General features: G+C 39.4%; 1 protein-coding gene across 4 annotated transcripts in view; it reads left to right on the forward strand.

The window, feature by feature from the left end:
- Positions 1–27,860, forward strand: part of NECTIN3 (nectin cell adhesion molecule 3) — a 133,388-nt gene that overhangs the window by 75,567 nt on the left and 29,961 nt on the right. For 3 of the 4 annotated variants that reach the window (XM_043893132.1, XM_043893134.1, XM_043893135.1), the window contains exon 7: positions 1,305–1,389. In XM_043893132.1, the coding sequence (XP_043749067.1) occupies positions 1,305–1,389 (85 nt within the window). Of the gene's footprint in view, positions 1–1,304; positions 1,390–2,569; positions 2,748–27,860 lie in introns of those variants that run through there. The other variant, XM_043893133.1, reaches the window with a different exon arrangement.

The following is a 27,860-nucleotide window of genomic DNA, read 5'->3' on the forward strand; positions in this document are numbered from 1 at the left end:
TTCATGCTCTTTATCTCTTAATATAGGTAAATTTTTGTTTGATTTGCTAATCTTAATTACTGAAAAGTAGTTATCTGTGATCTTCAAAAGTAAGAGTCTATATAAAAAGCTGCATTCTAAAATGCAGAAAGCTACAAGATATTTTTAATTCTATTTTTGTCATAATATAACAATTTAAAAATATATGAAAATACTTTTTTAGTAGTTTAGGTCATTTTGGCAAAGGTAAATGCATTCCCCGAGGATATAATAGTCTGTTTCGGGTGGTAAGATTTATAGTGGTTTGTAGACTGAAAATCTTAATTTACATGATCACTGTTCTAAGGGTGACCATGGCTTTTGAAAACTAATTTTAGAAGTGTTTCCAAAATGTAGTATAAACTTATTTTTTCATAACCATTTTAAGATACAGTCTTGTGTGTGTGTATGCCAAGTCGCTTCAATCATGTCCTCCTCTTTGTGACCCTTATGGACTGTAGCCTGCCAGACTCCTGTGTCCGTGGAATTCTCCAGGCAAGGATACTGGAGTGGGTTGTCATGGCCTCCTGTGTGGGATCTTCAAACCCAGGGACTGAACCCATATCTCTTATGTCTCCTGTGTTGGCAGGCGGGTTCTTTACCAGTAGCACCTCCTGGGAAGCCCTACGTCTTTCAAATCACTGTTATGACAATTTGGATGAAAGTGTTTTCCATCACACAGTTGACTATTTTAAAATGTTGGTACGCATGGTCAAGTGTGAAAAATATGCAGTACTTAACTAGTCATTTACTAGTGCTGCGCTTAGTCGCTCAGTTCTGTCCGACTCTTTGTGACTCCACGCATTGTAGCCCGCCAGGCTCCTCTGTCCATGGGGGTTCTCCAGGCAAGAATACTGGAGGGGGTTGCCATGACCCCTCCAGGGGGTCTTCCCAACCCAGGCATCGAGCCCAGGTCTCCCGCACCGCAGGTGAAGTCTTTACCGACTGAGACACCAAGGAAGCCATTATACACTAGATTGCTTGCTTAATAATAGTTTTCAAAAAGTGCTTCTATATGAGTTGCTTCTTTTTTTAATTTTTTGAAGAATTGTTTATTTCAGATTACTCCTAAACATTAGAACCTGTAAAGCTAGTTTACTTTTTTCCAAATATGATTAATGGAAATGTAAGAACTGAATTAAACATGTATACTAATACAAATATTAGTATGAGGAAAATATTCTCAAAACTTAAGAGACTCTTGATGGCTCCTCCTCCTTCTTTTGTTTTGTTGTTTTGTCTTTTGTGAAATGTGGTAATCATATTTTTTAAACTTTTTCATGCAGGATCGACCTTCCACCCACACATAAACCACCTCCTATGTATGAAGAACAATCTCCCCCTTTGCCTCAGAAAGACCTTCTATATCAAGTAAGTATCCTTGAGTACACTTAAAATAAAATGAAATAAAATAAAAAATACGAAGTAGTGTTTGTTTCAAATTTTTCAATAATTATTTCTAAATATTGTTTAGTCATTATACATTAAGTATTATATAATAATTTCTGTGAAACATTCAAGGAATCAAATTTAGTCTACAAATTGGATAAAAGTTATGGCTGGTATAGGTAAAACAAATCAACACTGTATTAGGAGTACAAATTTTTGCTTAAAGGCTATGACTGAAGACTTATTATTAATACAGTTTTATTGACATACAGATCTATTGTAAAATATGCATTTTCCTATAAAATAAAAGAAAAATTGAATTTTAAGGCTTAATGTGTGTTGGAGCGGTTTTTCTCCTTGGCATATGTATTTTGTTTCTTTTCAGTATATGCAAGGTCTAAGTTTTTGCTTTTTTTTTTTTTAGCAACAAAAGGTTTATATTCTAATTTAAAATATTGGGCATGAATATTGGGCCCCAGTTTACACTGATGATAGTTTAAAGTTTTTCTTAGAATCAGTTTACAGAAATTCATGTGAAAATACTGATTCAATCCTTCTTAGATTCTATATCTAAACTAATATGCTCTACTTGGGAAAGTTTAAGCCAATGGAATGTTTGAATACTTTTATTCTTAAATTTTGGAGAAGGAAATCACAACCCACTCTAGTAGCCTTGCCTAGAGAATACTTTGGACAGAGGAGCCTGGTGGTCTGCTGTCCATGGGGTCGCACAGGGTCGGACACAACTGAAGCGACTCAGCGTGCATGCATTCTTAATTTTAATTTTTTTTGTTTCTTTCCTCTATCACCCATGGGACTCTAACCCCATATTGGAGTTTTATTACCTGAAAAGCTATTTTGGAATGTTTTTCTTCTAAGATATGTCCTGTATCTTCAGCTTGAATAAGGCAAATCATTTGCCCAGTGATTAATTATTTAGTTTGGAGGAAAAACTTAGAAGGAGTATTTCTGTTTCGATGGTCTCAGCTTCTGTTCCTTGGTTGACTGTCGAGTCGGTCTACTGCCCGAGTGTGGGGCGGGGCGGGGCATCTCACAGCAGGTGCACTCACTGACCCTGGGCGCCAGCTTTGTGGTCTTGCACGACTTTGGTGTCCTAGACATGAAGGCGACCTGTCTTCTCAGAACTGTTGTTTTCACACAGAAACACCTCACATCTCCTTTGGCAAATGAATTAAATTGGTAAGCAGTGTGAAATGTCAACAAAGGATTCAGCTGGAGGTGGTGTTAACTGCTGCAGATGGATAGGATAGCCGCCTTCTTCCTCTACAAAGCTGGAAGTTACCTGAGGGTTTCTAGATACAGGTGAGGGGATAGTTGAAGAAGGTTGTTAGTAATTTTTAGTACAGCCCTAATTGCATATAATTTTATTCTTGTCCATAAAATCAACATATTATGTTACTTTTTATTTAATATTTTCAAATTAAATATTTATAAAAGCTTATGAATTGAAAAAAATGCTTGGCACAGATCATGCGACCTGGTTTGAGTTAAGAAAATATATGTAAGTGCTGCTAAATAAACACAGAGGGAAGATTTTTCTTGGATGATTTGATAGTGGTGCAGACTGAAATTTTTATCCTTGGAGTCAGAGAAAGCTTCCTGGATGGATCAGTTTGGAAGTAGGATTTTTGATGCATGTGATAAAATTACTCAGTTGTTGATTAGAATAAATTTCATTATCACAGGCATAAATCTAGGTGGAAATGAACAGTTATGTGAAAGAGTAATGGAAATTTTAGAAAGGGAATTGGTGGGACAGCATCTGCAGTGGATAACACTGGACTTTTAGAGTCAGAGACCACCTAGGATCACTGTGACTTTTTTCCTCATCTGTAAAATTAAGCAAGTGAGGATTGATTGTTTCCCTCTTCTAGCTATTAAATTGAGTCTATAAGATACTGCTAAGGGTCTGCTGGTTGTGTGATTTTGCTTGCTGTTGCTGCTAAGTCACGTCAGTCGTGTCCAACTCTGTGTGACCCCATAGACGGCAGCCCACCAGCCTCCCGTCCCTGGGATTCTCCAGGCAAGAACACCAGAGTGGGTGGCCATTTCCTTCTCCAATGCATGAAAGTGAAAAGTGAAAGTGAGGTTGCTCAGTCATGTCCAACTCTTCGGCGACTCCATGGACTGTATAGCCCACCAGACTCCTCCGTCCATGGGATTTCCCAGGCAAGAGCACTGGATGGGGTGCCATTGTCTTCTCCAGTCATTTTGCTTAGGAGAGTCAAAATGAGTTAGAAATGAAATAATTCTTAACTCTATAAAGGTTTTAAGAATAATTGAAGCTAAAATTATTATTCATTAGTAAGAATTTGTTGTGATTCATACATTATAATGTAATATGTTAATTATATGGCTGTTTGTGTTTTAATTAATGTTGTGATGCCAAAATGCAAAATACACAGAACTGTTTCCTGGTTACCTAGAAATCTATAAGTGTGTAATTACTATCTAATTAGCTTCATGCAATGATAACCATGCTGCAATAGTAAACGCCATCATAATGTTCTGCTTCAGTAGATAACTTGTCAACTTTAAACTTGTGAGGTAATTCCTATTTGAAGTCAATAGTCCTTAGTCCTCACACCAGGCCGTGCTCCCAAATACCACCATCGCTTCTTTTAAGAAAGAGAGTCCCACTTGTTTCACCCATTGGTGTTCTACCCTTGGGAAACCACACAAAGGAAAAGTTCCTTACTACTTATATTTGTGTGTGTTAGTTATTCAGTTGTGTCCAACTCTTTACAACCCCATGGACTGTAGCCCACTAGGCTCCTCTGTCCTTGGAATTCTCCAGGCAAGAGTACTAGAGTGGGTAGCCATTTCCTTCTCCGGGAATCTTGCCAACCCAGGGATCAAAGCCGGGGCTCCTGAATTGCTGGCAGGTTCTTCTGTCTGAGCCAGCAGAGGATATTACCAAACCCATACCTGAGGATTTTCACTCTAAGTATAAGCTGGAAAACGAGACCTAGTATTGTGGAGAGGCAATTTCCTAGAGTGGGAAGGGAACTATTACCACACTGCAGAGAAGATGTATGTATGCCCACAAAAATATAAAAGGAAGGAAATAAAAAGAGGAATGTCTTGCCTGGTGGTAAAGAGTAATTAAGAAATACTGTGGCTGATTCACATTGATGTTTGACAGAAAACAACAAAATTCTGTAAAGCTATTATCCTTCAATTAAAAATAAATAAAGGAATATGAAAAAAAAGAAACACCACCAGCTTGTTATATTATTAGTTGATAATCCTACAAAAGTGAGTTGTTGTGATCTTTTACAGACCAGGAGCTGGGGACTGGAGTTGATGAAAGAGAAAGAGCAGTATCCCTCGGGTTACGTGGAAAACCAATAAAGCCCACACACAGGACTTGTACCGCTCACGAAGACTCAGGGCGTCCTCTCAAGGAGGTCCTGAAAGCCCAGGCAAGAAAGTGAGCTTGATAGGTTTCCACACTCCAAAGAATTAGCCAGAGACAGAAAGAAGGATGCGAGGGACCCAAGTCTGTAGTGGAACAAGGATATTTTATTAGCAGAAATGCATGTTTATATATCTTCAGTAAAATGATTACTCACCCATTAAAAAGAATGAAATCCCACTAGTTGCAACAAAGTGGATAGTCTATTAAGCACAAGGTCGCTAAAGAGAGTCACTGAAGAGAATCCAAGCAGGTGCTCCGTCCCGTGATCTCAGTCCTGAGAACTGCCTGCAGCTCTACTCATTCCCGTATTCCAGGAACTGATAAGGAGCAGAGAGTCCTTGAGCAAGGACACACAAAGGGAGAAAATGCAGCATGTTGGCTCCCTTAAAGTTGAGCGTCCCCTGACAGTGAGTCTCCATTTAGGTAACTAATATTAACTCATGACATTAAAATATACTTTACCTTTTTATTATGGCTTATTTTCTTAACATTTTAAGTAATACATAAGTATATTTTTGGTATAAAAATGCGAATAGTACAGATATTTATAGAGTTAACTAGTAAAGTTCTCTTTCATACCCATATTCCCAAATATATTATTTTTTCACAGAGGTCACTGTTGTTACAAATTTATATCCTCCCAGACTTTTCCCCACATGTTTACTTTGAAGTATACATCATCCTTGTTTATATCTACAAGTAGTTTAATTTTTAAAAAACATAAATGTGATCATAGAATACATATTGTTCTAGAAACTGCTTTTTCCACTATTACAAACCAGTATTTTTCAGAATGACTAATGTTGACACCTTAATCAGAATCCTCTGTGTTACTAAAAAGGAAGATTCTGGACCACAGTTTCAGTTTTACTGAATCAGAATCCCAGGGGTTGGAGACAGTGGGCATTTTACCTAGCTCACCGGGTGAATTTGGACTTCCCTGGTAGCTGAGACGGTAAAGCATCTTGCTTACAATGCGGGAGACCCAGGTTCCATCTCTGGGTCGGGAAGATCCTCTGGAGAAGGAAATGGCAACCCACTCCAGTATTCTTGCCTGGAAAATCCCATGGATGGAGGAGCATGGTAGGCCACAGTCCACGGGGTCCCAAAGAGTTGGACACAACTGAGTGACTTCACTTTGACTTTCTTTCCAGGTGAATTTTAATGCACATTCATGTTTGAGAACTGTTGCTGTTTGTCTGTGTCATTCTTAATGGCTGTAATTGTATTCTGTTCTGTTGATACACCACAAATTGCCTAATGATTTTCCTAGGTTGTTTTCTTTTTTTTTCTGTTACATTAATTGTTGCATTGAACATAGTTTTAAATACTTTATTATAATGTGTTTATAAAATATATGCAAAAAATAGAACTGCTGTGAATATTTTTTATATTTAAATATGTGTCACATTGCTGGCCAAACTAGATGCATTAATTTATATTCCTATAAATAGTATCAGTTCAGTAACTCAGGCGTGTCCGACTCTGGAACCCCATGAACCGCAGCACGCCAGGCCTCCCCGTCCTTCACCAACTCCCGGAGCTTACTGTAGCTCACGTCCATCAAGTCGGTGATGCCATCCAACCATCTCATCCTCTGTCATCCCCCACTCCTCCTGCCCTCAATCTTTCCCAGAATCAGTTCAGTTCAGTTCAGTCGCTCAGTCATGTCCGACTCTGGAACCCCATGAACTGCAGCGCGCCAGGCCTCCCCGTCCATCACCAACTCCCGGAGCTTACTGTAACTCACGTCCATCAAGTCAGTGATGCCATCCAACCATCTCATCCTCTGTCATCCCCCACTCCTCCTGCCTTCAATCTTTCCCAGAATCAGTTCAGTTCAGTTCAGTCGCTCAGTCATGTCCGACTCTGGAACCCCATGAACTGCAGTACACCAGGCCTCCCTGTCCGTCACCAACTTCCGGAGCTTACTGTGACTCACGTCCATCAAGTCGGTGATGCCATCCAACCATCTCATCCTCTGTCATCCCCCACTCCTCCTGCCTTCAATCTTTCCCAGAATCAGTTCAGTTCAGTTCAGTCGCTCAGTCATGTCCGACTCTGGAACCCCATGAACTGCAGCACACCAGGCCTTCCTGTCCATCACCAACTGCCGGGGTCTACCTAAACCCATGTCCATTGAGTCAGTGATGCCATACAACCATCTCATCCTCTGTCATCCCCTTCTCCTCCTGCCCTCAATCTTTCCCAGCACCAGGGTCTTTTCAAATGAGTCAGTTCTTCATATCAGGTGGCCAAAGAATTGGAATTTCAGTTTCAGCATCAGACCTTCCAATATATTCAGGATTGATTTCCTTTAGGATGGACTGATTGGATCTCCTTGCAGTACAAGGGACTCTCAAGAGTCTTCTCCAACACCATAGTTCAAAAGCGTCAATTCTTCACGCTCAGCTTTCTTTATAGTCCAACTCTCACATCCATACATGACTACTGGAAAAATCATACCGTTGACTAGACAGATTTCGTTGGCAAAGTAATGTCTCTGCTTTTTAATATGCTGTCTAGGTTGGTCATAACTTATTCCAAGGAGCAAGCGTCTTTTAATTTCATGGGTGCAGTCAACATCTGCAATGATTTTGAAGCCAAGAAAATAGTCTCTCACTGCTTCCATTGTTTCCCCATCTATTTGCCATGAGGTGATGGAATCAGATGCCGTGATCTTAGTTTTCTGATTGTTGAGCTATAAGCCAACTTTTTCACTCTCCTCTTTCACTTTGACCAAGAGGCTCTTAAGTTCTTCCCTTTCAGCCATAAGGGTTGTGTCATCTGCGTATCTGAGGTTATTGACATGTCTCTCAGCAATCTGGATTCCAGCTTGTGCTTCATCAGCCTGGCATTTTGCATGATGTACTCTTGCATATACATTAAATAAGCAGGTTGACAATATACAGTCTTTACATACTCCTTTACTGATTTGGAACGAGTCTATTGTTCTATGTCCAGTTCTAAGTATTGCTTCTTGACCTACATACACAGATTTCTCAGGAGGCAGGTTAGGTGGTCTGGTATTCCCATCTCTTCAAGAATTTTGCAGTTTGTTGTGATCCACACAGTCAAAGGTGTTGGCATAGTCAATAAAGGAAGAGTAGATGTTTTTCTGGAACTCTCTTGCTTTTTCCATGATCCAACGGATGTTGGCAATTTGATCTGTGGTTGGCAATTTGATCTGTGGTTCCTCTGCCTTTTCTTAATCCAGCTTTGACCATCTGGAAGTTCACAGTTGTCATGATGTTGACGCCTGACTTGGAGAATTTTGAGCATTGCTTTGCTAGCATGTGAGATGAGTGTAATTGTGTGGGAGTTTGGATATTCTTTGGCATTGCCGTTTGGAATTGAAATGAAACTGGCCTTTTCCAGTCCTTATGGCCACTGCTGAGTTTTCCAAATTTGCTGGCATGTTGAGTGCAGCACTTTCACAGCATCATCTTTTAGGATTTGAAATAGCTCAACTGGAATTCCAATACCTTCACTAGCTTTGTCCATAGTGATGCTTCCTAAGTCCCACTTGACTTTGCATTCTAGGATGTCTGGTTCCAGGTGAGTGATCACACCATCGTGGTTATCTGGGTCATGAAGATCTTTTTTGTATACTTCTGTGTATTCTTGCCACCTCTTCTTAATATCTTCTACTTCTGTAGGTCCATACCATTTCTGTCCTTTATTGAGCCCATCTTTGCATGAAATGTTCCCTTGGTATCTCTAATTTTCTTGATGAGATCTCTAGTCTTTCCCATTCTATTGTTCTGCTCTATTTCTTTGCATTGACCGCTGAGGAAGACTTTCTTATCTCTCCTTGCTATTCTTTGGAACTTTGCATTCAGATGGGTGTATCTTTCCTTTTCTCCTTTGCCTTTAGCTTCTCTTCTTTTCCTAGCTATTTGTAAGGCCTCATCATACAATCATTTTGCTTTCTTGCATTTCTTTTTCTTGGGGATGGTCTTGATCACTACCTCCTGTACAATGTCATGAACCTCGGTCCATAGTTCTTCAGGCCTCTGTCTATCAGATATAATCCCCTGAATCTATTTGTCACGTCCACTGTATAATCGTAAGGGATTTGATTTAGGTCATACCTGAGTGGTCTAGTGGTTTTCCCTACTTTCTTCTATTTAAGTCTGAATTTGGCAAAAAGGAGTTCATGATCTGAGCCACAGTCAGCTCCCAGTCTTATTTTTGCTGACTCTATAGAGCTTCTCCATCTTTGACTGCGAAGAATATAATCAGTCTGATTCAGTGTTGACCATCCGTTGATGTTCATGTGTAGAGTCTTCTCTTGTGTTGTTGGAAGAGGGTGTTTGCTATGACCAGTGCATTCTCTTGGTAAATGTCTGTTAGCCTTTGACCTGCTTCGTTTTGTACTCCAAGGCCAAATTTGCCTGTTACTGCAGGTATCTCTTGACTTCCTACTTTTGCATTCTAGTCCCCTGTAATAAAAAGGATATCTTTTTTGGGTGTTAGCTGTAGAAGGTCTTGTAGGTCTTCATAGCACCGTTCAACTTCATTTTCTTCAGCTTTACTGATCAAGGCATAGACTTGGATTTCTGTAACATTGAATGGTTTGCCTTGTAAATGAACAGAGATCATTCTGTCGTTTTTGAGTGTGCATCCAAGTACTGCATTTCGGACTCTTGTTGACTGTGATGGCTGCTCCATTTCTTTGTGCTATTCGTGGCGGAGGAAATGGCAAAGTAGAGGGATGTGCACTCATTTTCCCCTGCAAGAACTCCAAAATTACAGCTCGCTGCTGAACAACTGTCAACAGGAGAATGTTGAATCCCACCGGAAAAAAGATACCTCACATCCAAGGGCAAAGAAGAAGCTCCAGCAAGACAGTAGGAGGGGCGAAATCATGTTTAGAATCAAACCCCATACCTACCAGAGACGCTGGGAGTGCTCAAACAAAGCTTGTGCACCAGGACCCAGGAGAAAGGAGCAGTGACCCCACCAGAGACTGACCCAGACTTGCCCGTGAGTGTCCCGGAGCCTCCGGCAGAGGTGTGGGTCAGCAGTGGCCTGCTGCAGGGTTGGGGGCACTCAGTGCTGCTCTGCATGCAGGGGACCTTCTGAAGGAGGTGGCCATTATCTTCATTTCCACCGTAGTTTAGCCTCAGGTCAAACAACAGGGAGGGAACACAGCCCTGCCCATCAACAGAAAATTGGATTAAAGATTGTCTGAGCATGGCCCTGCCCATTAGAACAAGACCCAGTGTCCCCCACAGTCTCTCCCATCAGGAAGCTTCCATGAGCTGCTTACCCTTATCCATCAGAGGGCCAACAGAATGAAAGCCACAGTCACAGAAAACTAATCAAACTGATCACATGGACCACAGCCTTGTCTAACTCAATGAAACTATGAACCGTGCCCTGTAGGGCCACCCAAGACAGAAGGGTGAGAGGAAACTGGTAAGAGAATTAACATTTTCTTCCACATTCATGGAAATTAAATGACTGAGTGTGGAATATTTAAGTAAATGGGTCCTGAGTGTTTCTAGGATAGTTTTGCCCTTGAGTAGCAAAATGTCTTCATCTTGCTTATTTCCTCCAGTTAATAAGTAGTGGTAATTATTGAACTCAGTACTGAAAGATTGTAGGGCCTTGTTCTGGTCTAAGGAAGGAAAAGTTTTGGGCTCAGCAAATTTGGATGAAATACCGATTTATAAACTAATATCTAAATAATCAAATAGAATAGTGAAACGTCTGAAGTATAAAGGATTGGTATTTTTAAATTACTGAGTCAAAGCTCTTACTAATCAGTTTATAAATAAGAAAAAGATAAACTTACTTGATAAGGTTTTATAAAGATTAATAAGTTGCCATCTGTTATATCCTTATAATAGTGCCTGACACAGTAAGTGCTATGTGTTTGCTGTAGTTGTTGTTATTGTTAGTTTAAAAGAAGTTTTGTTATTCTTAGAACATTTTTAAGAGACCAACCAGTGAAATTATTTCAGTAGAAGCAAAAAACTAATACTACTTTGACTCACGTAAGTAAACTCAGCATATATTTCTTTAAGAAATTATTGATATTTTTATTATACGCTAGCTTAGTAGTGCTTGAAATGAAATTAAATGGAGTTTTCCTCTTTTGATTCATAGTTCTATTTTGATTTTTCTGTCTTCCATTTATCAGACATATTTCTTAAGTACTAATATATGTCAGTATTGGGAATACGTAGTTAATAAAACAGATTTTTAAAATGTTGTCTTTATGGAGCTTACATTCTAGTGACAAATGGATAAATGCCTAGGATGACTTTTTTCTTCCTTTTTTTTGAAGGAATTTTATTGAAGTATAATTGGCATACAACAAATACATAGACAAAAAACAAACATACACACATACCCTAGAAACATCCCCACAATCAAGATAATGTGCATATTCATCATTTGCAGAAGTTTCCTGATGCCCCCTCTTGCCTTATCTCTGCTCCCCTTCTACATCTCCAGAGAACCGACTGCTAATCTGCTCTCTGTCTATAGACATGAGTTTAACTGTTCTTGAATTTTAAGTAACAATCATACAGTAGGTTCTCTTTTTTGGTCTTACTTCTTTCACGGCACATAATGATTTTGAGATTGTTTTATGCTGTATTGGTCTATAGTTCATTCCTTTTAAATAGATACACTTAATGGATATATTCAGTCAGTTCACTTCAGTCACTCAGTCCTGTCCGACTCTCTGCGACCCCATGAACCACAGCACGCCAGGCCTCCCTGTCCATCACCAATTCCCAGAGTCCACCCAAACCCATGTACGTTGAATCGGTGATGCCATCCAACCATCTCATCCTCTGTTGTCCCCTTCTCCCACCTTCAATCTTTCCCAGCATCAGGGTCTTTTCCAATGAGTCAGCTCTTCGCATCAGATGGCCAAAGTATTGGAGTTTCAGCTTCAATATGAGTCCTTGCAATGAACACCCAGGACTGATTTCCTTTAGGATGGACTGGTTGGATCTCCTTGCAGTCCAAGGGACTCTCAAGAGTCTTCTCCAACACCACAGTTCAAAAGCATCAATTCTTCGGCACTCAGCTTTCTTTATAGTCCAACTCTCACATCCATACATGACCACTGGAAAAGCCATAGCCTTGACTAGACAGACCTTTGTTGACAAAGTAATGTCTCTGCTTTTTAATATGCTGTCTAGTTCGGTCATAACTTTACTGCCAAGGAGTAAGCGTCTTTTAATTTCATGGCTGCAATCACCATCTGCAGTGATTCTGGAGCCCAGAAAAGTAAAGTCAGCAACTGTTTTCCCATCTATTTACCATGAAGCGATGGGACCGGATGCCATGATCTTAGTTTTCTGAATGTTGAGCTTTAAGCCAACTTTTTCACTCTCCTCTTTCACTTTCATCAAGAGGCTCTTTAGTTCTTCTTCACTTTCTGCCATAAGGGTGGTGTCATCTGCATATCTGAGGTTATTGAATTACATACTGTTTTCTATGTTTACTTGTTGATGGATATTTGCATTATTTCCAGTTTGGAGCTATTATAAGCAATGCTGCTATGAACATTTACTTATGTCTTTGTGTAAATGTATGCTTTTATTTATCTTGGGTAAATACTTACCAAGTATTTGGGATGTGGGATGTGGGATGGGATGTGGGATGACTGGGTCATATGGTAAATGTAGCTTTTTAAGAAAATGCCAAACTGTCATCCTAAGTGGTTTTAGCATTTATGTTCTGACCAACAGTGCATTTGTTGCCTCCTATCCTGGCTGCCATTTATTATGATCAGATTTTTAAAATATAGACACTAATAAGTGTGTGGTCAGTTCATTATTATTTTAATTTTTTCCATAGTTACTACTACATGGAACATTTTTTTCATTTACTGATTTGTCTTCTTTAGTGCAGGCTGTGTTCAAAGATTTGCACATTTTTATTGGATTTTTTCAAGTATTGGATTTTGAGAGTTCTTTATATGTTTTCTGTTATGCAGTGCATGTCTTTGCCCCTCCTCCCATACATATACTGAAACTCGCATCACTAATGTGATGTTATTTGACAGTGGGGTCTTTGGAAGTGATTAGGTCACCTAGGTGGAGCTCTCATAATGGGATTAGTGCCCTAGTAAGAAGAGACACTGTTGACCACTAAGAACAAAGCTAGTGGAAGTGATGGAATTCCAGTTGAGCTCTTTCAAATCCTAAAAGATGATGCTCTGAAAGTGCTGCATTCAGTATACCAGCAAATTTGGAAAACTCAGCAGTGGCCACAGGACTGGAAAAGGTCAGTTTTCATTCCAATCCCAAAGAAGGGCATTGTCAAAGAATGTTCAGACTACGACACAATTGCACTCATCTCACATGCTAACAAAAACTAATGCTCAAAATTCTCCAAGCCAGGCTTCAACAGTATGTGAACCAAGAACTTCCAGATGATCTGGATTTAGAAAAGGCAGAGGAACCAGAGATCAAATTCACAACATCAATTGGATTATAGAAAAAGCAAGAGAATTGGAGAAAAATATCTACTTCTGCTTTATTGATTACACCAAAGCCTTTGACTATAGAAAACAACAAACTGTGGAAAATTCTTCAGAGATGGGAATACCAGACCACCTAACCTGCCTCCTGAGAAATCTGTATGCATGTCCAGAAGCAATAGTTAGAACCAGTCATGAAACAACAGACTGGTTGCAAATTGGGAAAGGGGTACATCAAGGCTGTATATTGTCACCCTGCTTATTTAACTTATGTGGAAGAGTACATCATGCAAAATGCCGGGCTGGGTAAAGCACAAGCTGGAATCAAGATTGCCAGGAGAAATAGAAATAACCCTAGATTCGCAGATGGCACCATCCTATGGCAGAAAGTGAAGAGGAACTGAAGAACCTCTTGTTGAAAGCGAAAGAGGAGAGTGAAAAAGCTGGATTAAAAGGCAGCATTCAAAAAACAAAGATCATGGCATCCGGTCCCATCACTTCATGGCAAATAGATGGGGAAACAATGGAAATAGTGACAGACTTTATTTTCTTGGGCTCCAAAATCCCTGCAGATGGTGACTGCAGCTATGAAATTAAAAGTCACTTGCTCCTTGGAAGAAAAGCTATGACTAACCTAGACAGCATATTAAAAAGCAGAGACATTACTTGGCCAACAAAGGTCCGTCTAGTCAAAGCTGTGATTTTCCCAGTAGTCATGTATGGATGTGAGAGTTGCACTATAAAGAAAGCTGAGCGCCAGAGAATTGAGCTGTGGTGTTGGAGAAGACTCCTGAGAGTCCCTTGGACTGCAAGGAGATCCAACCAGTCCATCCTGAAGGAGATCAGTCCTGAATACTCATTGGAAGGACTGATGCTAAAGCTGAAACTCTAATACTTTGGCCACCTGATGTGAAGAACTGACTCATTTGAAAAGACCCTGATACTGGGAAAGATTGAAGGTGGGAGAAGACGACAACAGAGGATGAGATGGTTGGATGGCATCACCAACTTGATGGACAGGAGTTTGAGCAAGCTCCGGGATTTGGTGATGGACAGGGATGCCTGGCGTACTGCAGTCAATGGGGTTGCAAAGAGATGGATGCAACTGAATGACTGAACTGAACTGAAGAAGAGATGGGAGAATTTATTTTTGTCTCTGCTCTCTGCCATGTGAGACTACAAGAAGACAGCTGACTGCAAGCTAGGAAGAGAGCAGTCACCATGAACCAAAATCTTAAGACACATAGGAGCTTTGAACTTCCATAGAACTGAGAAATAAATGTTTATTCTTTAAAAATACCTAAATGTAAGTTGATATAGCAACCTGAACAGAACAAGAAGTTTTGATTTAAGTCCTTTGTTAGAAAATTGATTTGGAAACATTTTCTCCCATTTTCTTCTTGCTTGTCATTCTTTTAACAGTAATTTTTGAAGAGCACAAGCTCTTAATTTTGAAGAAGTCCAGCTTATATGATGACAACAATGGAACGGTGGGTGGTTGTGGTAATGCCTGTTTTTACTTTAGTTGTCGTCGTTCAGTCTCTATAAAGTTGTGTCTTACTCTTTGCAACCCCATAAACTGCGGCATGCTAGGCTTCCCTGTTCTTCACCGTCTCCTGGAGTTTGCTCAGATTCATGTCCATTGAGCCGGTGATGTTATCTAACCATATTATCCTCTGCCATCCCCTTCTCCTTTTGACTTTAATCTTTCACAGCATAAGTCTTTTCCAATGACTCACTTCTCTGCGTCAGATAGCCAAAGTATTGGAGTTTCAGCATCAGTCCTTCCAGTAACTATTCTGGGTTGCTTTCCTTTAGGATTTAATCTCCCTAAAGGGGCTCTGAAGAGTCTTCTCCAGCACCACAATTCAAAGGCATCAATCCTTTGGTGCTCAGCCTTCTTTGTGGTCCAACTCTCACATCCATACATGACTACTGGAAAAATCATAGCTTTGACTATACGGGCCTTTGTTGGCAAAGCTTTTTAATACACTGTCTAGGTTTGCCATAGCTTTCCTTCCAAGGAGCAAGCATCTTAATTTCATGGCTGCAGTCAGAATCCACAATAATTTTGGAGCCCAAGAAAAGAAAATCTGCCATTGCTTCCACTTTTTCCCCATCTGTCTGCCATGAGGTGATGGGACCAGATGCCTTGATCTTTGTTTTTTGAATGTTGCATATGTATTTATATTACTTTGTCTTAATTTGGTTAATGCATTTTATGATATACAATTTTCTCTATTTTTCCTGTGTAAGCATCAACAGTTAGGAAATTTAGTGAATTAATTCAAAGACAGTAGTTTTCTTGGTCATTAGGTTTCCTTCAATATCTAGTATCCTCAAGAGACATAAATAATAGTATTTTGTGGTCCTTGTACTGAAGTAGCCATTATCTCTCTATATGTTCTATTCATCTGTATCAAAAACAGTAATTAGTAGAGAGAAGATGCTTACTAAAAACTTTAAAATAGAATAGTAGTAAGTAGTACATGAAAAACAACATTTAAGTCACGTTGTTACCTCTTGTTTTCAGTAGAATCAAATGGGATTTAACAATCTTGTTATAATAAAAAGATTCAAATTCACTTATTTTGACTTGCTATAAATTACAGAAATACCCTAAGGAACTTTATTTCAGACTTACTGTATACATGTAAACCAGCATGAATCTGGGGAACCTGGAGAAATAATTTCTAAAGATTCTGAGTTTAATTGCATTTTAGTGTTTTTAATGATATTACCAGCATAAGTGAATTTATTATGTGATTTTTCAGAAAGGAGTTGAAATCTTCTTACCTTGATTCTGATTGTTTATGATTTGTAGCTGAACTGTCTGAGTGGGAACGTTTGGACCATCTTAGATAAAAAAAAACAAAACACCACCACAATAGTTCCCTCAGAACTATTTCTAAAAAAATTGAATTATTTTATGTAGTTTAAATAACAGAAAAGAGCTGGCTTCATCCCAGTCACCAATACTCATTACCAAAAAAAGAAGAAATAAGTAGATGATTAAAGTAAAAGAACTAAATGTTGGCCTTTTAAGATGTGCTGAGCAATCCAGTGAGACCATCTAACTGACACCTTTTTGTAAGACTTTTTATAGTAAAATTCCTCGTGGTTCTATCTGTGATAAACATCTCATTTTCTTTCTTCCTTTTGAACCTATAAATAAGTTGTAAGAACTAATTATAAATATTACATACTCATTATTTGTCTTTAATAGACACGTATTTGTGAGTCTTCTGTTTTTCTATTAATTGTAAAATCTTTAGAAAGAAGAGCTGTGCCTTACCACTGCCTTTGTGACCTTTCTTTGTATCTAATAAACTTGCCTGTGCAGAGCCACTCCGTGATTGTTGTCGAGCTACAGTGGCAGTGAAATGGTTTGCAAAGTCACACTTTCCTGAGCTGGTTGAGGGTTATTTCAGGAGTTTGGGGGAGAAAAGAAGACATCACAGTAGTGTCACCTCACCCTTCTACTTGTGTGACACCTAGAAAGTTTGTTTTAAACCTCTTGGACCGTTATAGCCAGTTCATCAGTAATTTTGAGTAAGATGATGTAAGTGAAGTGAAGTGAAATTGCTCAGTCGTGTCCGACTCTTTGCGACCCCAGGGACTGTAGCCTACCAGGTTCCTCCATCCATGGGATTTTGCAGGCAGGAGTACCAGAGAGGGTTGCTGTTTCCTTCTCCAGGGGATCTTCCTGATCCAGGGATCGGACCTGGGTCTCCCGCATTGCAGGCAGACGCTTTACTGTCTAAGCTACCAGGGAAGCCCAAGATGATGGACAAGGTGCCAATCTATTATATCTTTTCCCAAGATTTAATCATTGTCAGCTCCTAATAACTGGAAAGGAGCATCCACTCTTTGACATAACCACCAGAATACCTTTAAGGCACCTCATAAACTGTGTTAAAGTCTCAAATATTAACTCAGAATTTAATGCTAAACTTGGGAAGAATAAAACTGTTTTAATGCCTCAATACTACTTCGGAACTCCTGAAAAAAAGTATTATCCTAACCATTAATTTACTTAAATTGTAGTTTTTGCCTTGATTTTTAAAGAATTAAATTTAGACTATTCATACTTCAAGTGCAGTCAGTATTAAATTTTGAGTGGTTTATTTGAGACCTACATTAAATTCATACTGCCATCAAGGAATTATAAGTCTTAATTAAAGGTGACTCTTAATTGACTCATGAGTAATGAGGAGTAAAAGAGCTATTGAAATTACATACAGTAAGCTAAGTAAAATGAAATTTTCTTCCAAATTTTAGGGGACCTAATAGTATTCTTAAAAACAGTCTTGGTTTTCTTAGTTGGGAGAGATTCCTTTTTAGTTACGGAGAAATCTGAGAGAGCTGTTACTTTAAATGTTCAGAGCAAACTAACACTTGTTTTCTGAGAACAGACTGCTTATTAGTGAATTTAATTTTACATAGACATTAATAATCAAACTTTACATTGAATTTGGTTATTCAGTTCTAATTTTCATCTCGGCAAATTCTTAAAGTTATTTTGACATGTTAAATATAAAAAATTAGTAAATGCCACACATGAACTTTTGAGAGAGTAATGTAAATGATACATTATTTTAGATAAATGTTACCCATATGTTTGAATTTACACTGTTCATTCATTCATTCAGTGAATTACAGTAAACCATGGTGAATGATTTTCTTTTTTTTTTTTTTTAGTCTCTTCCTAAGTAGATTCAATTATGGTTAAATGAAGCTGACCTAAATGGAGTGTTGCTTTAGGCAGCCTTTTTCATATTGTGATGTGTGCAGTGAGGCCTCTATGCCTACCACAATGCCTGACTTAGCGTCAGAGAATAATAGTGATGAACAGGGATTAATAATAGAGATCAGTAGAGATTAATTTAGTACTATCTGTTACTGCCTGTTAACATGAAATCACTATGGGAAGACTAACTCAGGCTGCTGATTATTATCAAATGTTCCAAACGTATTGGGATACCAATCTTGCATCCTAGAATTTCCAGGATCATCCTGATTTTACATATTCATGCTTCAGTGTCACTATGTATTTTGGGCTCCAAGATCACTGCAGATGGTGACTGCAGCCGTGAAATTAAAAGACACTTGTTCCTTGGAAGGAAAGTTATGACCAACCTAGACAGCATATTAAAAAGCAGAGACATTACTTGGCCAACAAAGGTCCATCTAGTCAAAGCTAAGGTTTTTCCAGTGGTCATGTATGGATGTGAGAGTTGGACTGTGAAGAAAGCTGAGCACTGAAGAATTGATGCTTTTGAACTTTGATGTTGGAGAAGACTCTTGAGAGTCCCTTGGACTGCAAGGAGATCCAACCAGTCCATCCTAAAGGAAATCAATCCTGGGTGTTCATTGGAAGGACTGATGCTGAAGCTGAAACTCCAATACTTTGGCCACCTGATGTGAAGAACTGACTCATTTGAAAAGACCCTGATGCTGGGAAAGACTGAAGGCAGGAGGAGAAGGGGACGACAGAGGATGAGATGGTTGGATGGCATCACCGACTCGATAGACATGAATTTGAGTAAGCTCCAGGAGTTGGTGATGGACAGGGAGGCCTGGCGTGCTGCAGTTCATGGGGTCGCGAAGAGTCTGACACAACTGAGCGACTGAACTGAATTGAACTGATCCCCATTTTGGGGGCTTCCTTGGTAACTCAGCTGGTACAGAATCTACGTGCAATGCAGGAGAGCCTGGTTTGATTCTTGAGTGGGGAAGATCCCCTGGAGGGGAGGGCATGGCAACCCATTCCAGTGTTCTTGCCTGGAGAATCCCCATGGACAGAGGAGCCTGGCAGGCTACAGTCCATGGGGTCACAAAAAGTTGGACATGACTGAGCGGCTAAGCACAGCACAGCATCCCCAGTTTTGAGACTTCCTTGCATTTTCCCAAGCCTTTTCTCTAACTTTTTAATAGGCTTTTCTATTTCTAAGTACATGGGGGAGAAGGGAGCAACAGAGGATGAGATGATTAGATGGCATCACCGACTCAATGGACATGAGTTGGAGCAAACTCCAGGAAATAGTGAAGGACAGGGAAGCCTGGCGTGCTGCAGTACACGGGGTCACAAAGAATCTGACATGACTTAGTGACTAAAGAAGAAATAGTCTGTTCATTGTCTTAAAAAAAATCAGTGATATAGCACAAACCATATATATGTACTTTTAGTGATACAAGTTAGAAATTGATTAGAAATACTAAATTAAATTTACGATCCTTATAATGACAAAAATTAAGAAACTTTTTTAAAAAATGGAAAAACATTCTAAAGGCTTTGCTTTGGATAAAGTAGTCAAGACCCCAGTTTATCCCTGGGTGAATTAACCTTAGTCATTTGATCTAGAGCCACTGAATTATTCCATTTTCTTATAGACATATAGGACTCTTTCACCCTTTCTGCATTTTCAGTTAGTCAGATGAGTTTCCACAGTTACCAAGCTACCATATTACAATTTCTTGTACCTGGGCATGATGGTAGACATGGTTACTGCTCTGTTTCCCCAGAGACTTGCTGTCAGCACTGGCTCAGTTAGGTTGTGGCGTGATTCCAGATTTATTTTGTTGATTCTTTGACACATTATCTAAACAAGATGTTTGTCCGCTCAATGTTGTGTACTCTTTTTGCTTACCTGCTACTAAGTCACTTCAGCTGTGTCCGACTCTTTGCAGCCCTGCGGACTGTAGCCTGCCAGGCTCCTCTGTCCATGGGATTTTCCAGACAGAAATACTTGAGTGGGTTGCCATTTCCTTCTCCAGGGGATCTTCCCAACCCAGGGATCAAACCTGCATCTCTGGTTTCTCTTGCATTAGCAGACGGGTTCTTTACCACTAGCGCCATCTGGGAAGCCCTTTGCTCTCCTGACACTTACTTAATTAGAAGTATGTGCAGGGCAAGCAGTTAGCCTGTTGTTCATTCAGTATTTTTAATGCATTGCTTGCTGTTTGGGAATCTGATTCTGAAAAGAAGTAAGCCCCAAAGTGAAAAGTGTTTCTCTGGGTGTATAACTTAAAAAATTATTTTTATAGTTTGGACTAAATGGTATTTTATTATTGAGGAGTATGGGGGGGGGGGAACTTATCTAGAGAGGTACTTTGGTTTGAATCATTGATGCTGCCATGCAAATGTTTTTCAAAAATCATTAAGCTTGTTAAGATCATTTACATATTTTCAAAAATGCACAATTCTCTTTACCTCTGTGTGCTGATTACTAGCAAATATGTATGTAATATATTCAAGGTTATCTCTTGTGGTGACTTCCTGTAGGTCTGTTTCTTATTTTTCAAGAGACCAAGCTTAAGTTCATTTACCGTTTCTACGATTACATAGTTACTTCTTTGGTTTTTCCTCAGAACTGAACTCCTTGATGATTTTGTATTGTTTTTTTGGTTTGGGGAGTATAATTTTTCTTAGTAACTTTAGAAAACAGCTAGGATCAGAAGATGAAGGCCATGGGCACACAGATTTGAATACTCAGTACAAAGAAGATCTATCCAGTAGTTAGGGCCTGTCTGATAATGGGGCTGATCTCTTAAAAGTCATACGTATTTCCCCATGGGCCTTGTTGGGAAAAGGACTCAGCTGATGTCTTTTATTGTATGTTACAGGAATAATTTCTAAATTCCGAGTAAAGTTGAATTTTAAGGCCCATTCTAGTCCTATCTGTTTATTTTTTTTTTTTCCCCTAAGTAAATAATATTGGTGTTAGGTTGAAAAACAACATCAGTGTTACTTGGGACCAATGTTCTACACAGATATTTCAATTTGATTCCGAGCATATTATTTTACTATATGATTAGTTAGTTTGTTAATGAGTTACTAAAAGTACTAACATTAGAGGTAACTGACTATTCGTGTTTTCACTGAGTTTGATTTCAAGATCTATTTCCATGTAGTTTTTTTGAGTCTTCATTAAAAGCAATTTGACAAAGGAAAAATTACTTTAAATTTTTTCACCCTCTTTTAAGGAAAAAAAAGACTTTCTTCTTAAAATGCAAATTATACATTGTTTTATGGTTGGTTTTCAATTAATGACTAACTGCCCACATAGATTCTTGAAGCTTAAAATACACTTTGAATGAAATCTTTACAGTGGCTTTAACTACAAAGAATAAATGATGAAATATAAAACTTGGTAACTGCAGAATATTTCATGTATATAAGTAACTTCAGAAGAAAGAGAATTTAAAGGTCTTTGAAAGGGAATGCTTAGCTTTATAATGATTCCTATTTTAAATTCATTGGCACTTTACAAAGGTAATAGTCTCAATTTCAAATGTTTGGTGGGCATTAATTATTTAGGCTGTCTATCTTGTTTATTAAAAGAAATGCCATGTAAATGTATCTGTTTGAAACATTTTAAGTGCTTTATTGCTGGTACATGTATTCCCATGGAAACCACAAATACCCCTTTTGAAATACGATGTAAAATAATAGCTTCATGTTTAAGTAGAACCTGAGACATTATAGGCTATATTTGAGAAAAGGTAAGCTGCAAAGTTGAACAGTTTTGCTGTGGTTACTTCTTGCTGAGATATGAATTGCATGTAAAGCTGTAAAGACATGTGTGTGTGTTACATGCAGTTTAAAAAACAAATTAATTATACTAGATCACAGAGATGCAGAGTAGAAAAGGAAGAAAGTGATGAATTAGGCTTCATTAGAGTTAAATTGTTTGATCTTCAAAAGACATCAGTAAGAAAACAAAGGCAAACCAGAGATGGAAAAAAATATTTGCAACACATATATCAGACAAAAGAATTATATCCAGAATAAATAAAGAAATCTTGCAACTCAATAATAGGAAGAAAACAAACAACCCTATTTTTAAAAAGTGGACAGAAATTTTGTTCAGTTATCCCTCAGTATGGGGGGGTGGGGGAGATATTGGTTCCAGAACACCCTGCAGATACCAAAATCTGCAGATCCTCAAGTCCCTTGCATAAGATAGCATAGCATTTGCATATGACCTATGTACATTCTCTCATATACTTAAATCATCTCTTGTTTACTTTATAATTACATTGTACTTAGTACAATATAAACACTTTGTAAGTATTTGTAAATAAGAGTTAATACTGTGTAAATAGTTACCAATGTGTGGGGAAATTAAAGTTTTTCATTTTGGGACTTTCTGGAAAATTTTTTCAAATTTCTTTTCTATCTGTGGTTGGTTGAATCCTCATATGGGGAACTCAACAGTTATGAAGGGCTGACTGTATAGACATTTCATCAAAGAAGATGTGCTAATGGCTAATTTGAACTTTAAATTTTATAAGTCTACTTTTGTATTTGTTTAGTTTATATCAGTTCAGTTCAGTTCAGTCGCTCAGTCATGTCCGACTCTTTGCAACCCCATGAACTGCAGCACTCCCTATCCATCACCAACTGCTGGAGTCCACCCAAACCCATGTCCATTGAGTTGGTGATGCATTCCAACCATCTCATCCTCTGTCGTCCCCTTCTCCTCCGGCCCTCAATCATTCCCAGCATCAGGGTCTTTTCCAATCAGTCAGGTCTTCGCATCAGGTGGCCAAAGTATTGGAGTTTCAGCTTCAGCATCAGTCCTTCCAATGAACACCCAGGACTGATCTTTTGGAAGGACTGGTTGGATCTCCTTGCAGTCCAAGGGACTCTCAAGAGTCTTCTCCAACACCGCAGTTCAAAAGCATTAATTCTTCTGCGCTCAGCTTTCTTTATAGTCCAATTCGCACATCCATACATGACTACTGGAAAAACCATAGCCTTGACTAGACGGACCTTTATTGACAAAGTAATGTCTCTGCTTTTTAATATGCTGTCTAGGTTGGTCATAGCTTTCCTTCCAAGGAGTAAGTGTCTTTTAATTTCATGGCTGCAATCACCATCTGCAGTGATTTTGGAGCACAGGAAAATAAAGTCAGCCACTGTTTCCACTGTTTCCCCATCTATTTGCCATGAAGTGATGGGACTGGATGCCATGATCTTAGTTTCCTGAATGTTGAGCTTTAAGCCAACTTTTTCACTCTCCTCTTTCACTTTCATCAAGAGCCTCTCTAGTTCTTCACTTTCTGCCGTAAGGGTGGTGTCATCTGCATATCTGAGGTTGCTGATATTTCTGCCAGCAATCTTGATTGCAGCTTGTGCTTCCTCCAGCCCAGCGTTTCTCATGATGTACTCTGCATGTAAGTTAAATAAGCAGGGTGACAATACACAGCCTTGATGTACTCCTTTTCCTATTTGGAACCAAGAATTGATGCTTTTAAACTGTGGTGTTGGGGAAGACTCTTGAGCGTCCCTTGGACTGCAAGGAGATCCAACAAGTCCATCCTAAAGGACATCGGTCCTGGATGTTCATTAGAAGGACTGATGTTTAAGCTGAAACTCCAGTCCTTTGGCCACCTGATGCGAAGGGCTGACTCATTGGAAAAGACCCTGATGCTGGGAAAGATTGAAGGCAGGAAGAGAAGGGGACGACAGAGGATGAGATGGTTGGATGGCATCACTGACTCAATGGACATGAGTTTGGGTAAACTCCAGGAGTTGGTGATGGACAGGAAGGCGTGGAGTGCTGCAGTCCATGGGGTCACAAAGACTTGGACACGACTGAGCGACTGAACTGACCTGAACATTTGTTCTCCTTAAATCTGTGGACACTTTCCACTATAGTGTGCAAGGAAATGCTAGAATTTTACCTTAATTTAGTGTTGTCTATTTTGGGGCCTGGATTTCAGGCATCTAATCAGACTGTTACAGTTAATACCAGCTACTCAGTATATTGAATCAAAAATACTGATTTAGTACCATATTTATAAACATGTTCTGTTTGATTCAATATTATATTCCTTCTACCTGACTCAAAACTGTTCGTATCTACTTCCACCTAGGTTCTGAAATTTTTATCTCTATAAGCTGGGGAAAAAAAAAACAAAAACTGGAAAAATCTTGCATTTTGGGAGGCCACACTTAGTAGTTTACCTTAGGTATATTGATGCAGAAAATGAAGCAATTCCTTAAAAAGGAAAAAAAAAATATATATATATATATATATATATAAAACCAACTAAAAGAAAATAGTTGGCACTTACAGCATGTTACCTAGAAATCTCCTAAAGTAAATCTACCATGTAGATTTCATTATGTATGTTAATTTTTTCCCACAGTATCATAGGCAGCAGTGCTTTTAAAGTTTATCCCACTGTGTAATAGGGTTCCCTTTTCTTCAACTTCAACACAAGAGCATTTTCCTTAACCTTCCTTAAATGCACACCAAAAGTCTCCTTGAAATCCGGGAAGCTTCGCTAGCTGTCTCTCCAGCACCCTTCCAACTGTTCTATTTTCTTTATCTGCTCTTCCGTCAGTGAACATTGAGGTTATTTCCTTATCTTGGCTATTGTGAATTATGCTTCAGTGAACATTGGAATGAGAGGTCACTTTGAGATTCATGTTTCAATTCCTTTGGATGTAGACCCAGAGATGGGATTTCTGGATATTATGGTGGTTCTTTTTTTAATTATGAAACTTGCGTGTTGTTTTCCATAGTGCCTGTACCAGTTCACATTCCCACTAGCAGTATACACGAGTCCCCTTTCCTCCACATCCTCAGTGGCATTTGTCATCTCTTGTCTTTTTTCTAATAGCTGTTTTAACATGTTATTTGTTTTTTGCTGTTGAGTTGTGTGAGAACCTCTTACCTTTTAGATATTAACCCCTTATTGGAAATAGGTTTGTCAGTATTTTCTTTCATTTCATAGGTTGTCTTTTCAATTTCCATAGTTGCCTTTTCATTTTCTTTACTGTGCAGAAGCTTTTAGTGCTCTTTGCTGTGCAGAATCCTTATTTTCGCTTTTGTGGCCTTTGCTTTCACTGTTAAATCTAAAAAATCATGGCCAAGAATAATTGTTGCTTCTAGAAGTTTTTTTTAAGTCCTTATTAATTCATTTTGAGTTGATTTTTGTAAGTGGTCCAGTTTCATTCCCTTGCCTGTGGCTGTCAAGTTTCCCCAATACCATTTATTGAAGAAAATACAGTTTCTTCATTGTATATTCTTGGCTCCTTTGTCAAAATTAACTGACCATATATTGGCCATATAACTGGCCATATATTCATGAATTTATTTCTGTTTAGTTGTATTCCCTTGATCTATGTGTCTGTTCTTACATCATTACCATACTATTTTGATTACTATACCTTTATAATATAGTTTTAAATCAGAAAGTTTGATGTTTCTGGCTTTATTGTTCTTTGGCTACTCATGGTCTTCTGTAGTTTCATACAGATTTTAGAATTTTTAAAGCATTTTTGTGGAAAATGCCATTGGAATTTTGACAGGGATTGCATTAACTCTGTTGGTTGCTTTGGGTAGTATGAATGCTTTAACAGTGATAATTCTTCTGACCCATGAACATAGGATAACTTTCCATTCGTTTGAGTCATCTTCATTTCTTTCATTAGCATCTTGTAGTTTTCAGTATATTCACTTCCTTGGCTAAGTTTATTCCTAAGTATTTTTTGGTTTTGACGCTATTGTAAATGGAATTTTCTTTATTTCTTTTTCAGATAGTTCCTTGTTATATGGAAATGCAACTGATTTTTGTATATTGAGTCTGAATCCTGAAACTATTGAATTCATTTATTAATTAAAACAGTTTTTTTGGTGGAATCTTTAGGATTTTCTGTATACACAATCATGTCATCAGCAAACAGATGATTTTACTTCTCTTTGCAAATTTGGATGCCTTTCTTTTCTTCCCTGTTACTCTGGCTAGGACGTCTAGTCTACAGTTCTGTATGATTGGTGAAAGTAGCCTTGTCTTTGTTCCTGATCTTGTGATTTTAATTAAAATATACTTCTTTTTTGTTGTGAATCCATTAAGAAATTATTGTAACTAAACTATTTTTAATACGTTTGTCCCTTTTCCTTTAAACTAGAGTTAAGTGTTAACATACCTCCATATTTCAGTAGTTAGAGTATTCTGAATACTATGTATACTTACTGTTACGGTTACATGCATATATTTTTGTTTTACCTCACCATCTCTGGTGGACAGCTTTGCTGGGTAAATCATTCTTGGTTGGCAGTTTTTTTTTTTTTTTCCTTTTAGCACTTTGAATATATTATGCCACTCTCTTGGCCTGTAGAGTTTTTTCTGCAAAACCCACTTCCGGCATTATAGGGATTCCCTTTTGGAGAGAAATTTGTTTCTTGTTGCTTTTTAAATTCTTTTTAATGTTGGTAGTTTTATTATTATGTGACTAAGAGTAAATTGTTTTGGATTGAAATTATGGGGTGAACCTGGATGTCCAGATTTCTCCCCAGGTTTGGGATGTTCTGAGCCATTATTTATTTAACTAGGTTTTCTGCCTCTTTCTCCCTCTCTTTTCCTTATGGGACTCCAGTGGGGCGTAGATTGTTTCTCTTAATGGCATTCCACAAGTCCAGTAGGCTTTCTTGATTCCTCTTCATCCTTTTCAGGTCCTCTGAGTGAATAACTTCAGCTGATCTGCCTTCATAAGAGAGGGACCACATTGTGGCCCTGGGACAGGCCAGGCATGGTGTCGCTTCGGCTCAGGTCGCCTGAGTCACCGCGTCAGCAGCCAGGTGGTCCTCGGTGGGCCCTGTGAGGGGTCTGCAGCGCCGCGGTCTGCAGCAGCGCAGCTCGGCAGGCAGCTAGGGAGCAGGCAGTCGTGGCCCGAGAAAGGAGCATGCGTACCCCAGACTGCAGGGGGCCAGCTGTAGGTGCCGGTGTAGCAGACACTGGTCACAGACACGTGTGTAGTGATAGAGGCCAAGGCAGGCAGGCAGCCCCGGGGTCTGGGGCGAGCTGTGGACGCACTGGCCATTGGCCCCCAGAGCACCCGTGGGCCCTTGACCGGCCGTGTGTACTTCTGTGGTCACAGGGTCTTCCTCCATACAGACACACATACAGATGCACACAGGGCATACAGGTGCACACAGGGCAGTGCTGACGAGGGCTGGGTGTGCACCATCAGAACGCAAGTGCTCAGGCAGAGTTCCTGGCCCCAAGCACATACACGTGATGGGAATCGGCCACGGGAGCCTAGCCTGGTGTCTTCAGCCATAGAGGCCTGGGCTAGCTGCCAGCATGGATCCTGGACTACAGAAGAGACAGGGAGGGGAGGGATTTGGGCAGGACTCATGGACGGAGGAGCTTGGTTGGCTACAGTCCACGGGATCAAAAAGAGTCGGACAGAACTGAAGCAACTTAGCGTGCAGCACGGTCGCCGGTGGTCTGCAAATGCAGATACCTTGGGATGAAAAAGGTTAAGTCTGTAAGGTTTTCATGACAGCTGCGTTGACTGTTGCTTTCTTCAATGGCAAGAGTTGCTGGGTTCCTCTGCGGAGCAGGTTACTGGAAGGTGTGGTTGCCCCCCGCGGTGTGGCTCTCGTCCGCTTGGCGGCCCCTGTTCTCTTTCTGCCTTCCTAGTCCCTTCTATGCATCTCAACTGTGCCGGCCTCTGGGCGCCGTGAAACGGACGTAGATCCTGCGTGTGGTGCTCCACAAGGTTAGGGAAGCTGGTCGTTCACCAGCCCCTCCGTT

Source organism: Cervus elaphus, chromosome 31 (assembly GCF_910594005.1).
Source record: "Cervus elaphus chromosome 31, mCerEla1.1, whole genome shotgun sequence".
NCBI classification, from domain to species: Eukaryota; Metazoa; Chordata; class Mammalia; order Artiodactyla; family Cervidae; genus Cervus; species Cervus elaphus.